Source organism: Netta rufina (genome assembly GCF_964035555.1).
Source record: "Netta rufina genome assembly, chromosome: 1".
Classification (NCBI taxonomy): domain Eukaryota; kingdom Metazoa; phylum Chordata; class Aves; order Anseriformes; family Anatidae; genus Netta; species Netta rufina.
The window spans coordinates 54,270,479-54,287,751 of record NC_140123.1 but is presented as its reverse complement, the minus strand read 5'-3'; the positions used below and the strand labels follow the sequence as shown (position 1 = coordinate 54,287,751).

General features: G+C 44.5%; 1 protein-coding gene across 1 annotated transcript in view; it reads left to right on the top strand.

Moving 5' to 3' along the window:
* Positions 1–12,353: 12,353 nt before the first annotated feature.
* The window catches only part of DZIP1 (DAZ interacting zinc finger protein 1), a gene marked incomplete at its 5' end in the record, with an annotated part of 32,844 nt that continues 27,924 nt past the window's right edge, over positions 12,354–17,273 (top strand). The window contains 3 exons of the mRNA XM_084285940.1: positions 12,354–12,380; positions 12,726–13,220; positions 17,127–17,211. Coding sequence (XP_084142066.1) covers positions 12,354–12,380; positions 12,726–13,220; positions 17,127–17,211 — 607 coding nt within the window. The remainder of the gene's footprint in view (positions 12,381–12,725; positions 13,221–17,126; positions 17,212–17,273) is intronic.

The window sequence follows — 17,273 nt, the reverse complement described above, 5'->3', positions numbered from 1 at the left end:
AACCACAACAGCCACACACTGAAAGCAAAGCCTTTGTAAGACAGGTTGCCATCTAACCAGCATGTGTTTGGAGACATCTTTAAATATTTTTTTTAATAACTAAAATACATACATTCTTATTTACCACAGAAAAGCTAATAGTGTATGTGCCTAGACATTTGTTGTTTTAAGTTATCCTGTGTGTGTTGTTGAATAAACACTTCATATTAGGGACATATTATATAATGTTATATGCCATCAATGTTAAAAAAAATAATCGTGTTCCCATTAGAAGTCTGCCAAGGAAGTAACAACATTGAAGTTCAGAGTCTGATTCAGCAATCACAGAAATTTCTTTTTCTTTCTGCAGGTACGTTCACATTACCCTTTTCACCCTGCGTGATAAAATTCGCAAGAAGGAAGATCTGATCTTGGAAGATCAGAATGAAAAATGAAAAGTCAGTTAGCCCTCTTCAACATTTCGTTCAGAAGATGATGCTTCAAAAGCGTCACCTTGAAATTTGACCTGCAGAAAGTATTCAGAAATAAGAACTCGCAGTAATAGAAGTGATAGATGTGAAATGAATGCTTGTGTGTCAGGTATGCCCTACTTCTGTACAGCATGGTAGGTACACCCCGCTCCTTACTGGGCATACGACTTGTTCAGACTTATAAGCCTCTGTAGGCGTCAATGTAATCACTCCTTGAACCAGCTCATTAACAATGGAGCCTCAGGAAGAGCTCACTTCAGGAAACAACCCGATAAGGCATCTGAGCTTGACTATGAGTCAATCAGGACTACAATATGACTACGAGTCCATCATGACTACAGTATGACTATGATAAATATCTAATAAATATGAAAGGAAAAGCCATCACGGCATCATTGCTATCCAGAGAACGCTGTGAAGTCTGATACTGTCTCACTCTTCTGTTGAGGGTTGAGAGGGAGGATTGCACAACCGGATTCCTAAACAGATTGGCAGAAGACCTGAATCCTGGAAAATTACTGACCAAAAGCCTTATAATCCTATAAATAGGGATCCCAAACAAGAACTCTTTGAGCACTCCAGGGACCACAGCAGGCTGCACTCGATCTCCCCCTGAACTGGGACACTTCTCAGGGTACCCCTGAGGGGATGTGCATCTCAGAGCTGACTCCCTGAGGAACAATCTCATCTGTGGACCAATGCTGACATGGAAGTAGGGTAATTCACTCTAAGGGGGAGTTTCGGAAGCATGCGACTGGATTTAGAGCTCCCCCCTGGACCCTACGCTAAGCCTCGGGTGACCCTTGCCATTCAGGAACCTTTAAGTCACTGTTGCTATTGTAGCAAGTTTCTTTAGATCACCATGTTAATTGACTGATACTTAGATGCTGATTAAGTACTGTTAAAATCTTATGATCTAATCTTGTTATTTGCTGTAGAGATATATAATAAATCCTTAACTGCTGCAACATCAGAGTTGTGTAAAATCTAATTCTGCAACATGATGTTCTGAAGATGTCAGCATGAGGAGGAACATGACAACCCTAGCACCACGGGTAAGACAAAATAAAAAGGCTGAAACTGGACCAAGAAGAATATAATCACTGTTATATTATTTTACCTGAGACGGGAAAAAAAAAATAGGTCAAAGACAGATAAAATGAATATGACAGGGCAATTTATACCTCCAGCCCCCTAAGATAACAACAAATAATATCAAGGGTGAATGCCTACTCAGCAGGGCCTTAATGTTAAACGAGATAAGGAAAAAAAAAGAAATCCGGAGAAAACTGTACTTAATACTGGGATTCCAGGCATGAAGGTTCAAGCATCAAGTCTTGCTTTAAGGGACTTGCTTTTCATCTGAAAGTATGATGATGAATGCATCAAATGTGATTTTAAGTAGATGCTTGACAAGTATATATTTGAAGGTCAATATTTCAGGCTGACATAGTAATGTAAAGAACGGTGTGTAACACTACAAAGTAACATGCTCAAAGGGAAAGCATTTTTCATTGTCCCTCTGTGATAGAGATGTTGTCAGGTACACAGATGCCACCACAGTAATTCTTGAAAGAGACTGCAAGCCATGAAGGTACATTCTTGATGATCATCCGCCCCAAAACATATATAATTTCAATATTAAGTATAAGCTTGGAAGAAAAAAGTTCTACACATATTCTGGTGAGCAATTTCAGAAGCAGACAAGATGCAGAGAAGGAGAAAGACTTTGAAATCACAAATGTGTATGACATGCCAACATTATTTTTTGGAATTTCAAAAATAGAAAAGCAACACGGTTGTAATGCAATAAGCACTTCGAAAGGATTAATCAGAATTAGACTCGTGCAACAGAAACATGTTTCTTCCTCAGTCCTGAGTTTTGGAAGGAATGAGTGGATGGAGAAGATTACACCACGTTCAGACAGAAAGCCAAGGAATTTTCCTGGAGTTACTGCTGGTAATATATGTGGTAACAGCAGAGGGCGTCCATTAGCAAGGAACGACTTTTTAAGCTCCTCATCGCTTTTTAAGGGATCGGTGAACTGAACGTGGGGACTGACATATATATGGTGGATATTGTTAAGGCTTTATTAACTGAGAAACCTGCATATATATATAAATATATATATAAAAGACCCTATGTATGTGTATATATATGTATATATTGTATATATATATATACAGGAAAGACAATACAGCGGGAAGTCTGGATTAGACACAACAGCATTCAAGGTACTGGAGGGACCTTGCTCATTATCAATATGTTTGGCGATAGGTTTTAATTAACAATCTTGTTTCCAGAAACACTCAATCAAATCAAAACATTCCCTGATGTAGGCAAAGAAGCAGTACAGCAGACTGTTATGCTATGTGCACGGTCCGGCATGCACATATAGGAGGAGGTGAGAGGGGATGGTAACAGAGATGCTATTTTCAGGGCTTCTTGTAAGAGAAGACCTCTCAGACCTTACACCTTGTTTTTTGTCTCATCTTTCTACATCCCCATCAGCAACTTAGCTGTATTGGAGCTAAATAGAATAGCAGTGTACATCTATTTGAGCAGCTCTTTTTACATTTGGATTAGTATTTAAAAGAGGTGGCTTTAGGGAAATGCATTATTTTGGGGCTCCTTTTGCAGTAAATGGAAGCAGAAGGGCTCCTACAGACTGTGGTTCAGGATGAGCACTTAATTTAAGTTCTCTAAAATTGTTCTTGGAAAAAACTTATCTTCATCCATAGACTTGAAAGGGGACGCGAGGGACCATTAGGGTAAGGATAGCCTCTGTTAATGCTTTCCCCTCCATGCTGCCCTAACAAAATTCCACAAATATGTCTTTGTCCCATCTGTGAAGGGAGAACCATTAGAACTGCTTGTTCCAAGGCTGAGCTACAACCTTGTGTTAGAAGCTCTGTAAACGTACTAGTTGCTACCTGCTGCTATAAATATGCTTTATGTAGGCCTTGAGTCTGCTTTATTCACTAAGCTATATTGCTATGGTTAATTATCAACAGGGGTGTAGGACAGAAGTTGAAAAAGGGGAATTAGACATCAGTGCTTCCTTACAATTAAATTTATTTTAAATGCATTTTAATCAGGGGAATTATAGTATGTCTGTAATTTTTCTTACTAGCTACGGTAGCAACAACAAATTCCAAACATCTCCTAATGTAGTCACTGTCTCCTGCCTAACTTAACCTTCCTGTAAGTGTTAAACAGCAAAGGGGACATTAGTAACCCCATATTACACTTTACCTTGACGTCTTTGTTTCCCACTCAGAGTTAGATGAATAACAGATACTTTTGTGGGCTTTATTTTGAACAAGAAATATTCCAGAAACAATTCAAATTCAAACTTAATTTAAAATTGAAACAATTAAACTTAAGCAGTATTTTTCAGGTGTTTTCATTTCAAAGAAAAAACTCACTTTTGTTGATTTTGAGAGGGTGAAGGATTAACAGAAGGCAAACTATATGACACATTACAACCCCTTTTAAAGCATTTTTTATTTTCATATCTTAAGGCATAGAAAGCTTTAAAATAAAAAGGCTACTCTGAAATTAAAAGTGAAGAAATTTCGCTTTGAACGTTAAAGTATATTGATACTTCTACACTATATTTGATCCTAGCTATATTTCAGAAATGCTGTATTTCTGAAATAAAACAACATTTTGAATATATATGGAATATTTTAACATTAATGAACTCTCTCTCTTTTTATTTTATTTTATTTTATTGAAACGACTTAGGAAATTCATCCTATTTTCATAACTAGTTTTGATTTCCTTGAAACAGTTTTTGGTTTACCTGTCATTTATTACAAATATTTTTTCAAGCTCAACTCCCAGTTTCAAATCTACGTAATAGCTCCAAACTATTTTAAGCGTTTCTCTTGAACATCTCCTCGATTTTAACAAATGTAGAAAATACCAGTGACAAAGTACGGTGCTATCAGTTGAGGTGTTAATTCCTAACTTACGTCCTGCCAAAACACCAAGGTCTGCAGAGCTCACATTTCTGAGAATTTTTACTACAGTGTTAAAGTGTGTAAATGTGCAACCTTACCTCTGCCTGCTCCACAGACACCCCCATACTCCCAGGATATGCATACTCTTAGATCCTATGAAGTGAGAGTTTCCTGGGTCACTTAGGCAACTATTGAACCCATTTTGCAGAAGAACACCACTTCTGCAAATTCTTACAAGCATGTAAGCCACAGATGTGTGATGCCATCTAGCATCACCTTTCACTCGCCCATCTTTGCGTCAGCAAACTTCATTTATCTTCTAACTGGTAATAACCCAAATGGCTACAGAATTGATACGTGGCATTCAATGATGGCCTGAGGAAATGAGGCACACAGTATCTCTCCTCTGACCAGAGGTCATGCAGAGGAGATCATCTACATATACTGCCCCTCCTCACACTCGTAACCTTGGTCCTACTTACCTTTTTTGCCATTCAATATAGCAATAGGTAAGTGCAACACAATAGGTAAATAAAAAAAAAAAAAAAAAGAGGATATATACAAGCTGAGAATATCTGTTCACTCTTCACTTTCTTGCTTTCAGAAATCAGAATTTTGCTGAACTCAGGCTTCTGAAAAGTCCTAAAGGAGCAAACTGGGCATGCCCTTAGATTGCGAATATCATGAGTGAAAACATTTGGAAAAAAAGAAAGGGGAAACAGATTGCCCTTTCATGCTTTTTGGCTGAGGTTCTAAGGTGGTGGTTCATTTTCCTTTTTCGTACAGTTTATTTCTTACTCACAAAAATGATGAAGAGTCCCAGTCACAGAAAACTGTAACCTGGTTGCTAAGAAAAGAATGAATGCTAATGCATGCCATTAAAAATTCACCCAGCAGTTGCTAGGTGTCGTAAGTCCTTCATTCGGTTTCAGTGTTTATTGACCTTTCTATTGCTCCTATTATATCCGATTTCTAGGTACAAACAAGTTAAATACCACAGAAGTCATATGATAGACAGCGGATGTTTTTCTGAGTGCAAATCTGAGCTGGACTTACCGGAGCTCACTGAGTGAACCCCATGTGTTGGAACAAGGACACCTACCTTGCTTTGTGCTGCAGACAACCTGGAAGCACAGCAAACACAGCGTAATGTCCCAGGATGACCAACAGGGCTACGGGGTATGCTGACAGCATAGCAACAGCATGTAGTGAGCCAGGCTGAAGTTCTCATCACTCCTTACCTCACAGAGGCATGCGGCATGTGCCCTGAAACTCTCAGCCATATGAAAATTATGACAGGTCAAGAAAGTATCCATGTGATAAAACTGTGATGCACTTTCTCTTTTAAATACCTGTAATTACTTTATTGTACACATACTGAGAAAAAAGTTAATGGGAGGGCAAAAAGTCATCAGAAAGGAAACAGTAATTTCAGCAAAGAAGGAACTTCAAAACGCTGTTCTTGGCATATGACTTAGGTGTTACTGCAAATACAAAAGTCAGGAAACTATTCCAGTAATATCTATGTTTAAAGTAGATAAAACTCACAATCAGTGTGTTTGCAGACGTTTCATTAGAGTTAACTTGAATTCCCTCCATGTCTGGCAGAAAGGAAGATAAATGAATTGTATAGCTGTTTCGGTAAAATCCAGCTAGACTTGTTAGATGAAGACAAACCTTTAAGAGAAACTGTTTTATTTGAGGAGAAGAAGATTTAGTCAGAGAGAAGTACACAAACCTGAAAATGAAATTTGTTAAACTACATGGGGCAGTGTCTCTTTGAGCTACTTGATCATAGCGGGTGTTGGTTGGGACTGTGGAGGAGGCACAGGACTCTTTCTGACAGAGGAGACTTGGGAGAGTGGCTCATCCTACTTTTCTTTTCTTTTATATGCTTTGTTTTCCTGTGATGAGAGTATGTGTTTAAGACTGAAAGAATGGAAATACTATAGCCACTAATGTTGGAAAATGTGCAGCAGAGGGAGTTGGCAGGAAGGAAAAGATTAAATAAACTAAGAATGTGGCCAGATTCATTATTATACCTGTATCATGCTACTCGAGTCAACTTTTGCCAAAGTTAATGATTACTGGCATGCGTCACTCCAAGATCACTGTAAGAGAAAAATTACTGAAGAGTCTGTTTCGCAGTACACAAGACAATTTTTCCACTGTCCTCTCAAATTAAAACATGTTGCAGAACACGTACGGTGTCCTTCTCCATCCCACAAAACATGCGGATAATTTTTTTCACTCGACACGTTGCCTCAGGGCCCCGGGGGCACCACAAGGCCTCTCTGTCCCTGCCCAGCCTCCTCTGCACAGAGCCCAGGACCCCACGTCACCCTCGCCAGCTCGTCGGTCCCAGCCCCAGCAAGGCCGCAGCAGGGCTGGTCTCCAGCTCCATGTTGCATAGTCCTGCCTAGATATGGCCCCTCTGAGCTGGGCCCAGCTGTGGGCCTACATCCCAACCCAGTCTCAGCCTATCCCAATCCCCAGAGAGGTTCACGGGGCCCTGGGCTGGGTGTCCCCAGCTGTCCAGCTCTTGGTGGGGTTGTGGGACTGGCCCTGGCTGCTGGGCCCTGCCTTTTTGGACACCCTGGGGAGCAGGAGGCAGAGCTGAGCCCTGACAAACTGCCCTTCTAGCCAGCACATCTCCCAAGTAGACATGGCCAAGATGCCATCGCTTCCCCCCTCACCATCAGAATAACCTCCCCTCTCTGTGTTCTCCATTTGCAGATAGCAAGGCTCTGCAAGCCTGCCTCACAAATACCTTGCTCCAATCACAGCATACGAGATTTACTTCTTGCACTTTAAATCACTTTGCTGATCCCATTTTAATCCTTCAATTCTTAGCTGTCCTCACCAGCTACCCCATTAGAAAAAAAAAAAAAAAATCTTTTTTTTTTTTCTGCTTCCTAGAAAGTTCAGTTCTTCCCTTTTCCTGAAGTTTTCCTTTTTCCTGAACTCTACTAAGAAATAGCATAGTCAGCATTGCACTATGTCAACAAAACATGAAAAACCCTCATAGAACAGTGGATAATACAAAATAGTTTCATAAAACCCTCATGCACACAAACTACCTTTAGAGGGTTCTGTTAAGTGCCAGTCCTCTACATTAAGTAGATGGCGACAGAAGTAATGTAGACTTAACTACATCAATGTAGACGTTAAGTCTACATTATTTGATAAAGTCAAACCACTAACTGGGCATGATCTTTAGTTAAACAGTCCCAGTTAACAGCTGTTTACCAGTTCCAGTTGCCCGTAGAAGACTGGTGTATGGTAGTGAGCAACAATGAGATACTGTCTAGAATAAGGAAAGCATGTAAAATTTGAAGTGTGAAAGCACTGGGTAAAAGAAACTGTGAATATAAAAACTGCAAGGGGAAGAAAAGGTTTTGAGTAAGGACTCCAGAATCATTGAATCATAGAATCATTAAGGTCGGAAAAGACCTCCAAGATCAGCTAGTCCAACCGTCCAACTACCACCAACATTGACCACTAAATCATGTCCCTAAGCACCACATCTACCCTTTCCTTAAACACCTCCAGGGATGGTGACTCCACCATCTCCCTGGGCAACCCATCCCAATGCCTGACCGCTCTTTCTGAGAAGAAATGTCTCCTCATTTCCAACCTGAACCTCTCCTGGTGCAACTTGAGGCCATTCCCTCTAGTCCTATCACTTGTTATCTGGGAGATAAGGCCAACCCCCAGCTCCCCACAGCTTCCTTTCAGGTAGCTGCAGAGAGCAATGAGGTCTCCCCTGAGCCTCCTCTTCCCCAGACCAAACACCCCCAGCTCCCTCAGCCGCTCCTCACAGGACTTGTGCTCCAGGCCCTTCACCAGCTTCGTAGCCCTTCTCTGGACACGCTCCAGGGCCTCAGTGTCCTTCTGGTAGTGAGGGGCCCAAAGCTGAACACAGCACTCGAGGTGCAGCCTCAACAGAGCTGAGCACAGGGGGACCATCACCTCCCTGTTCCTGCTGGCTGACACAAGCCAGGGTGCCGTTGGCTGCCTTGGCCACCTGGGCACACTGCCAGCTCATGTTCAGGTGAGCATCAGTCAGCACCCACAGATCCTTTACCTCTGCACAGCTTTCCAGCCACTCTGCCCAAGCCTGTAGTGCTGCATGGGGTTGTTGTGGCCAAAGTGGCCACACTTATCCATGTTGAACCTCATCCCATTGGCCTCTGCCCATCGACCCATCCTGTCCAGGTCCCCCTGCAGGGCCTTCCTACTCTCCGTCAGACTGACACTTTCACCAACTTGGTGTCATCTGCAAACGTACTGAGGGTGCACTCAATTCCCTCATCCAAGTCCTCAATAAAAATACTGAAGAGGATGAGCCCCAAAACTGAACCCTGGGAAGCACCACTCCTTATGAGTCACCAGCTGGTTTTAAGAAAGTCTTAAATGGCTTAGCCCAAATTTTAGCTGTCCCCAAACCTGATTCAGCTATCATCTATAACTCTTAAAAGAAGGTTGGAAGCTAACTAGAGAAAACTAACTAGCACTTCTGTGCTTCATGGTATGCACAAGCCAGGGATATCCCTCAGCTAGTTCACCTGAGGAGCATATCCCATGTGTGTTCTCACAGTATGACTGTTAATTTGCCTAGCAAAAATCTAACAGTGACGGCTGAACTTCAGAAGAAGGCCAGTGGAGAAAGTTCATCACCTCTCAAGGCAGCAGTTCAGAGGCTACATCACCTGTGCCACTGGCTATCAGCTGACACCTTTGTGGCAGATGGAGGTGCATTCTTGACCCCTCTCTTGACGGAGAGGAAACCGTGAGAGACAGCACAACAGTGACTTAACCCATGAAGTGTGAGAAATCAGAACATTTTACTCCGGAAAATCTTTAGCAGGAATAGAGGTGTTATGTGCATCATGCAGTATATGTGTAACGAATGGATGAAACATAAAGAGTACTGGTATGTAAGTCTTGCACAGAGGGCCAAAGCACAGATTAAATCCACAGCAGAACTGACGTGTTCCAGGCATGTTGGATTTATGGTAATTCCTCACCACTGTGTGTGCATGATCAGTAATCACCTGTCTGTCTGCTCCAGCCAGACTGCTGGCTGCCATAAGCTTCTTGCATCGAATCAGACAGATGGGCAAAGGCTAAGATGTTCTCAGTCCTCTGCTAGCAAATCCATGCACATTTTAGGAGAGTACCTTCATCACCAAGCTGTTTGATACAAGTTGAGGAAGGAATGATAATGAGGGCATAAAGACTACTCACTCTTGCCAAGTGTCTAGCAGACAGGGTGATGTCCCTACCCTCACTGGACTGAAAACTTCCTTCTAGCTCTTGTTGCAAGGGCTGATTTTGTATTTTGTGTTAAACAGATAATAGAATAAGCAAACAAGATCCAAGTATATCCGCGTCCTTCATGCACACCTCCCCTAATCAATTGACATGAATCTCAAACATTTTCTCACCCAGTCAATATTTATGTGATGTTAAAAACAGTTTTGACAAGAGAGACTTAGAAGGCACGCTGAACAGGCTGTTGTGTTACTGCTGCAGCACTTCCAGAAGGGCATGGGTATAAAACTTCTTGGGCACAGAAGGGACTAAAAATGCACTTTTTGCTTTCTTTTGCTTCTTTTATTTTTTCTTCAGCCATTCCCGTAATGTTCATCAAGATTTTATTACGTTTTTGCTGCTAGGCCTGGACCACAGAGACTGTGACTGTGACATTGCCTAGCCACAGAGGAAGGAAAACTCAAAGAAAGGTTTGCAAATAAAAATTTTGAAAACAAAAAGCACTCTCTTCTGTATTGGTATTAAGATTTACCACGCAAAAGCCTTGGTATCTTCCTCTGGCAATACCTGCATGAGCAATTAGCGCAGCCCAATACAAACAGCAGATCTCCTGAAGCAAAAGTCAGTAATGGGGACCAGAATTCCACATTTTACACATGTTCAGGTTTCATGTCAGACCAGCTCTAACCTGATCCTATGGACTGAAGGCCCGTTAGTGACTGGAGCACACTGAGGAAACCTTAGGACATTAAATACTGAGGCATGGGCAGGTGTGGCTCGTGTTGCACCCCATCCTTAGGGGATTTGGGAGGGAGTGGGGAGGCTGCTTTGGCCAGGGCATGGAGCTTGCCTCAGGGCCTGCAGGCCCGTGGGGTGACACACCGCCTTCCCCCGGGGACCTGGCCAGGGTCCCTGGCTTTATCCCCATTGTGGGCAAGCCTCATCGAGGAGAGCATGTCTTAGCTAAATGCAGCCTCCTTGGGACTACCCTTTTCGGTCTCTGCAGTATCATACCAACGCTTCTAAAGGAGATGAGCAGAATATTTTCTTGCTGCTTTGAGAGCCAGAGCACTGCAAAGTTCAGTGATAAGCCAGGCAGATTGTAATTCATGTAAATAAATGATGTTTAATTAATTTCTTTGAAGACAGCAGTTACTCATGGAAAACAAGGTGGCAAAAATTCCTTCCCTGCAGGAGAAGACAGCCGTGTTCGACTGCAATATTACAAATACCACATGGTATATCTGAGCTTAAATGACTCGAAAACTGATCTCCAGTGCACTTTGTGGGCATGAGCCACCGTATGCATACGTTAAGTTATATTGCTGCTGAAAATCAGAGCAAAGAACTTCTCCTTTCCTGTGGACTAACGCTACATTTTGTCAAAATCTTCTTTCAGCCCATCTGTAGACGTCTTTCTGAATTTAAAAAACATCATGGTGAGTGATGGAAGATCCTCAGGGAAAGTGCAATGAACGTTAAGTATTGCAGTAAAGTGTGGCCAGCAGGCTTAAGGTTAAGTGTCCAAAAAGCAAGCGGTAGTGCCAAGTGTTTTGGAAGATTGCCTGAGCCAAGAAGCAGGAGGGCTCGCTGTCCTTCATTCATGTTATCAACTTCACTGTTCTAAAGTGAAAAACATATTGAAATTCACTTTGTAGATTCTATGAAACTTTTTGGTGGGCCAAGGTATATACTTGGAAGAGATGATTTTCAACCTTTTTTCAAAAGTGGAGAAGACAAAAAGTGTAACATTTCTTTATACAGAGAAAGCAAGAAAGAAGTCCTCATGTTTCTCTGGGCATGAAAAGGAAGGAACATCCTTCATTTTTCCCTTTGTGAAGGAGTGGACGTAGAGGTGAAGAATTGGAGAGTCTGGTAATACTTGTGATCCTGAAGTGGGTGTGTGACCCTTCCTGAGACTGATCTGGGTCTCTCTGATGTTGGCTGGGGTTAGGCTTTGCTAGCTGAGGCTGAAGGGCTGAAGGAAGCAAAGGTCCATATTTTTGGTGCATGAGCCTGCTCTCCGCCCACGTTTCTTGTAGGAGGAATGGGCCTGTGCAGCCCTGCTTGCCTCCTGAAGTGGAGTCAGGACACAGTTGGAGTGCATGTAGAGACAGCTTGTGGTGGGTACCCCACAGCAACTCTGTCCCGTGACCATCAGGTGGATGTATATACTCAACCTTTGTCTGCAAAGATGTGGGGAGGCTGGGTTTGCAGGAATATCTAGTGTGTTTTATTAGATTGATTCATATATATGGGAAAAGCGAGCAAGCTTGTGGGCACAACAAACAACTGTATTAACCTTTAGAAAATCCCCAGAGTTCCCTTGTGAACAACATTGCCGTGAGTCTATTATATAGGATGTAGAGAAACCTACGGGATGGGGTGTGTGATCACGTAGGTGTTGTGTGGATATTCCTGGGGAGGTACATAACGGGGATGCGAGACTGAAGTGCGTGTAGAAGGGATTGAAAAGACTGAAGAAATGGTAACAGGAAGAGCGGGTTTTTGGAGAAGAGTAGTAGAGATGAGCAAGGAAATGGAATAATTTCGCATGACGGAAGAGACTATTACTGCTTGGGGACAGTGCTTGAAGCAACCAAGCACACGGTGCGGCTCAGGGCACGCACCCGCACCATGGGGGCACCATCTGAGGTTTTTGGGGTGCGGAGCAGCGCCCTGAGGGCAGCGAGGCGGCGGGACGGGGCGGGGGCGGCGCTGTGGCGGGCGGGGGGCCATGGCGGCGGGCGGGGCCGCGCCTCGCTCCATTTTCTTCCCTTCCCTCCCCTTTTTTCCCCCCTCTCCCGCTCCGCGCAGGCCCGGGCCGCGGCTGCCGTAGCAACGCGGAGGACGCCGGAGCCCGAGGGCCGGGGCCTGAGGGCCGGAGCCCGGCCATGGTGAGCAGCGGGGCGGTGTGTGGAGGGAGAGAGGGAGGGACGGGGAGGAGGGGGGGGGGGGGATGGAAGCGGCCGTCCCGCCGCCATCTCAGCGCCTCTCTCCGCCCCGCAGCCCTTCACGGAGCGCGGCTACTGCCCGGCGGCGGCGGTGGGGGGAGCCGAGCCGCCGCCGTTCGCCGCCTTCCAGTTCCGCGGGCGCCTGGAGGGCCCGGACTGGCGTCGCCTGAGCGCCGTGGACGTGGGGCGGGTGTGCCGGGAGGGCGACGTGGCCGCCCTGCAGGAGCACCTGGAGCACGTCACCTTCTGCAGCGCCGAGCGGGAGCGCTGCCCGCACTGCCAGGCGCCCGCCGACCCGCTGCTGCTCAAGCTGCTGCGCCTGGCCCAGCTGTGCACCGAGTACCTGCTGCACTCGCAGGAGTACCTCAGCGCCCAGCTGCGGGGGCTGGAGGACGCCCTGCGGGACGCCCTCGCCCAGAGGGACCGGCTGGGCGAAGAGGCGGCCCGCCGGGCGCAGGAGGTGAAGGGGCTGAAGGAGGAGTGCCGCCGGAGGAAGAAGATGATCGGCACCCAGCAGATGATGCTGGAGGCCCGGGCCAGCTACCACCAGGTGAGGGGAGCTGCAGCTTGCTGGCTGCCAGCCCGGCGGAGCGGCCACGTGCCGTGTCCCCTGGTCGTGGCCTCGCTTGGCACACGTCAAATGTCAGATACACGTGCACCCAACCACCCACAAAACCCGTGAGGAAAGCACGTGTGGCTGGTGTTCATTGCCTCCATATATCCACCTGATGGTCACAGGACAGAGTTGCTGTGGGGTACACACCATGAGCTGTCCCTACACACACTCTGGCTGTATCCTGACTCCATGTCAGGGGACAAGCAGGGCTGCACAGACCCATTCCTCCTACAAGAAACGTGGGCTTGTGCACCAGAAATATGGACCTTTGGCAGGGAGAAATGGGTGTCTGGTACTGAACACCCACATCTTCCTTGCAGTCATCAAAGTGGGAAGTTGCAAGACAAGAGCTCACTTTAAAAAGGTCTAATCCTCACAGTAAATGCTGCTATACTACATTTGGAAGTAGCTGTGTAGCCATCCCTGAGTCTAGAACAAAATAAGTCCAGTAATTAATTCTCTAAAATACAGCCTTTTTGCAGGGAAGGGAGGAACTGTTTTCTTAGGAGCACTAAAGTGGTTGTGGGAAGTGTCTTTGCTCAAAAAGTCAAAAATAAAAGTTTGCTAGTTTGATGATATTGATACTGTAGAATTACAGAGTGGTTTGGGTTGGAAGAGACCTTAAACATCACCTTGTTCAACACTGCCACGGGCAGGGACACCTCCTACCAGACCAGGTTGCCCAAAGCCCCATCCAGCTTTTCCTTGAACACCTCCAGTCAGAAAACACACAGGGCAAGTACATCAGCATCAGTGCGAAGAAGTAGCCTGCTTGCCAGTTGTCACTTCCCTGCAGCAGTGTTCTCCAGGCACAAAGTTTCTGCCTGTGTATGTGACTCAAAAGTGACTCAGGCATGATGGTAAAGAATACCAGTGGGTTAGCTCATCCCTAACTCCACAGCAATCTGTTCCTGTAGGAGCTTTCCCAAGAACCTCAGTACGTTGCCATTTTTACTCTGTATCATGACACAGTCGTTTTTGGAGGGGCTTTTGAGCTCTGGTTGTAGTAACTTGATTTGAAAATGTGTCAGCTTCAGCAGGTACCAGGACTGCAGATTCTAGCTTAAAATGTAGTCTGAATTCTTGGAGTGGTGAGGCCCTGGCACAGGCTGCCCAGAGCAGCTGTGGGTGCCCCATCCCTGGGGGTGCTCAAGGCCAGGCTGGATGGGGCTTTGGGCAGCCTGGGCTGGTGGGAGGTGTCCGTGGCCATGGCAGGGGGTGGGACTGGGTGATCTTTAAGGTCCCTTCCAACCCAAACCATTCTGTGATCAATGTCATCAAACAAATTCTTTCTAGGATTTGTAAATGCAGGGCAGCAGACTGTTCAGTAAACTCCAAGCTTATGTTATTTATTTGTGCCATGGTTTTGGCATACCTGCAGTGCCAAATAAAAGGGGGTTTGCTGGTGTTCTTCAGAGGGTAGTTCGGGTTTCATCTCCTTAAAGTCTTGGCTGTTTTGCAAGCAAGCCTGTTAATAGCTATTCACATTATTTATTTATTTATTTATCTTTAAGTGGTGGCGTGCTGTATCTGATGTAACTATGTTTTGGAATTCAAAGGTAATGGCTGTTATCCACCAACAATGTAAGTTCAACCATAAAATACTACCCTACAATGAGCGCTACCTAAATGTCATAAATTTATGACTGCCTTGCCAACACCTTTGTCTTTATTTAATATCATAGTATTACATGTTTTCACTTCTTGATGCTTTGTACAGAAGTGTGATGTGCTCACGCACAGTGTCCCCAGAGAGTGTACATGGTGTCTAACACTCTAAGTAGCTGCAGGAATAAGGTCACGTAATCCAAACCCTGGATATCCCCTGTGTTAGCCCTGTTTCCTGCAGTAAGAGCTTTCTTTCCCTACCAGCAAGTCAAACTGACGTGAAGTTTGTGCTTGAATGGATAACATTATTTCACAGCCAATTTAATTCCATAAGTGTTGTGCAATCTGTTACACTGGAAGCTCCCTCTTGGTTGGCAGCAGTGCTTTGCTGCCGTGCTCTGTCTTTGCTTTGGCTTTATGCTAGCACTGATTTGCTTGGGTTTTATCCTTGCATTTGTCTGACAAAATTTGTCTTCATAATTCATGACTCTAGTGTTTGCTGGAGGACACAGATATTTAAAAGCCTATCTAACTATCAGTGGCAGTATTTTAAATATTAGATGACATCTGGGAATTTGGTTATGATGGCAAGATCTTCAATCTGTTAAGTCAGTTTTTAACTGTTTGCTTACATTCATGTCACAGTGAGGAGGAAAAAGGGCTCAGCTGAGGATTTGTGGGCTGTTAAAATATATTTATTCAGAGGAGGGGGAAAATAAAAGTCTGGGAGAGAGCAAGCAACCCTACCTAAAGCATTTATGGGTTTTCATTTGTAATATTGCCAGTACATTCCATAATCTATAGATGTGGCTCCTGTTCTTCACTGTCCATTTATTTCTAGTATTCTGAACATTAGTGGGATATACATTGGCAGTGAACAAACATCTTTTAAAACAGCTGGGATCTAAATTTGACTTAAAATGGGGTTGCAAAGCAGGAACTGTCATGTGTACCATTGAAACACAGCACAAGTTATAATGAACTTGCATATAAAGTTTTTTTTCAGATGAATTTTGCGATCAAGTAACTTAGCACAGTTGGATATGAAGCTGATGAAGCGTTTTCCTGAGAGATCCTTGGCTTTTATTACACCTTGTTAGGTTTGGGGTTCTAATAACATTTAGAAGTGTTTGACTTCTTCGCATATGTCTTCCACATGGTTATTATTATTATTTTTAAACTCAATTCCTTTTTGCCTGTCTGGGGAAGTAATGATGAGACAAGAAGACAAAACTAAGAACAGTCTGCATTGAGATTTTCAGTATAAAAAGGAAGAAGGCTTGTAGGAGACATTTAGGGGCATTTGAGTAAAGAGGAAAGAAGGGATGCCATCCAAAGGGACCTGGACAAGCTTGAGAAGCGGGCCCGTGTTGAACCTCATGAGGTTCAACAAGGCTGAGGGCAAGGTGAGCGTCTTTACCCAGGTAAGGGCAATCCCAGACATGAGCACAGGCTGGATGGAGAGCTCATTGAGAGTGGCCAACAGGTCGAGAGAGGGGATTGTTCCCTTCTGCTCTGCCCTTGTGAGACCTCAATTGGAGCCCTGCTTACAGGTCTGTGGCCCCAAGCACAAGAAGGATGTGGGGCTGTTAGAGCAGGTCAAGAGGAGGGCCACGAAGTTGATCAGAGGGCTGGAGCACCTCTCCTACGAAGAAAAACAGAGCTGGAGCTTTCAGCCTAAAGAAGAGAAGGCTCCTGGGAGACCTCAGTGCAGCTTTTCAATACTTGCAGAGGGCTTCTAAACAAGATGCAGAGCAACTCTGCTCAGGCAGATAATGGCAGGACAAGGTGTATGGTTTTTAACTAAAAGAGGGGAGATTTTGATCAGAGGTTAGAGGAAATTCACGGTGAGTGTGGTGAGGCCCTGGCACAGGTTGCCCAGAGAAGCTGTGGGTGCCCCATCCCTGGAGGTGCTCAGGGATGGACAAGGCCCTGGGCAGCCTGGTCTGGTGGGAGGTGTCTCTGCCCATGGCAGGGGGGCTGGAACTGGGTGGTCCTTGAGGTCCCTTCCAACAGAAGCTATTTTATGGATAGCTAGCATAAATATATTAATAACTTTACAGAAGCGTGGCACAGTGAGAATTTTAGCCATTATTCTTGTGAAATGGAATTTGTTAAAGGTGCCTACTTTTGATATCTGGGCAAAATAATATAATCCATTAAAAGCCTGAACTGCTATACTTACCAAATAGGTGTTACTACTAATAACTGAAATGTTATCTATTTCTACAGTGTCAACTCTGTGAAAAGGCTTTTATGAACTATTCCTTTTTACAAAGTCACATGCAAAGGCGTCATCCGGAAGAATCTCAGATTGGTATGTACTTCAGTATAATCACGGAAATTAAGAGGCATCGTTAAGAAACGTATAAATATATT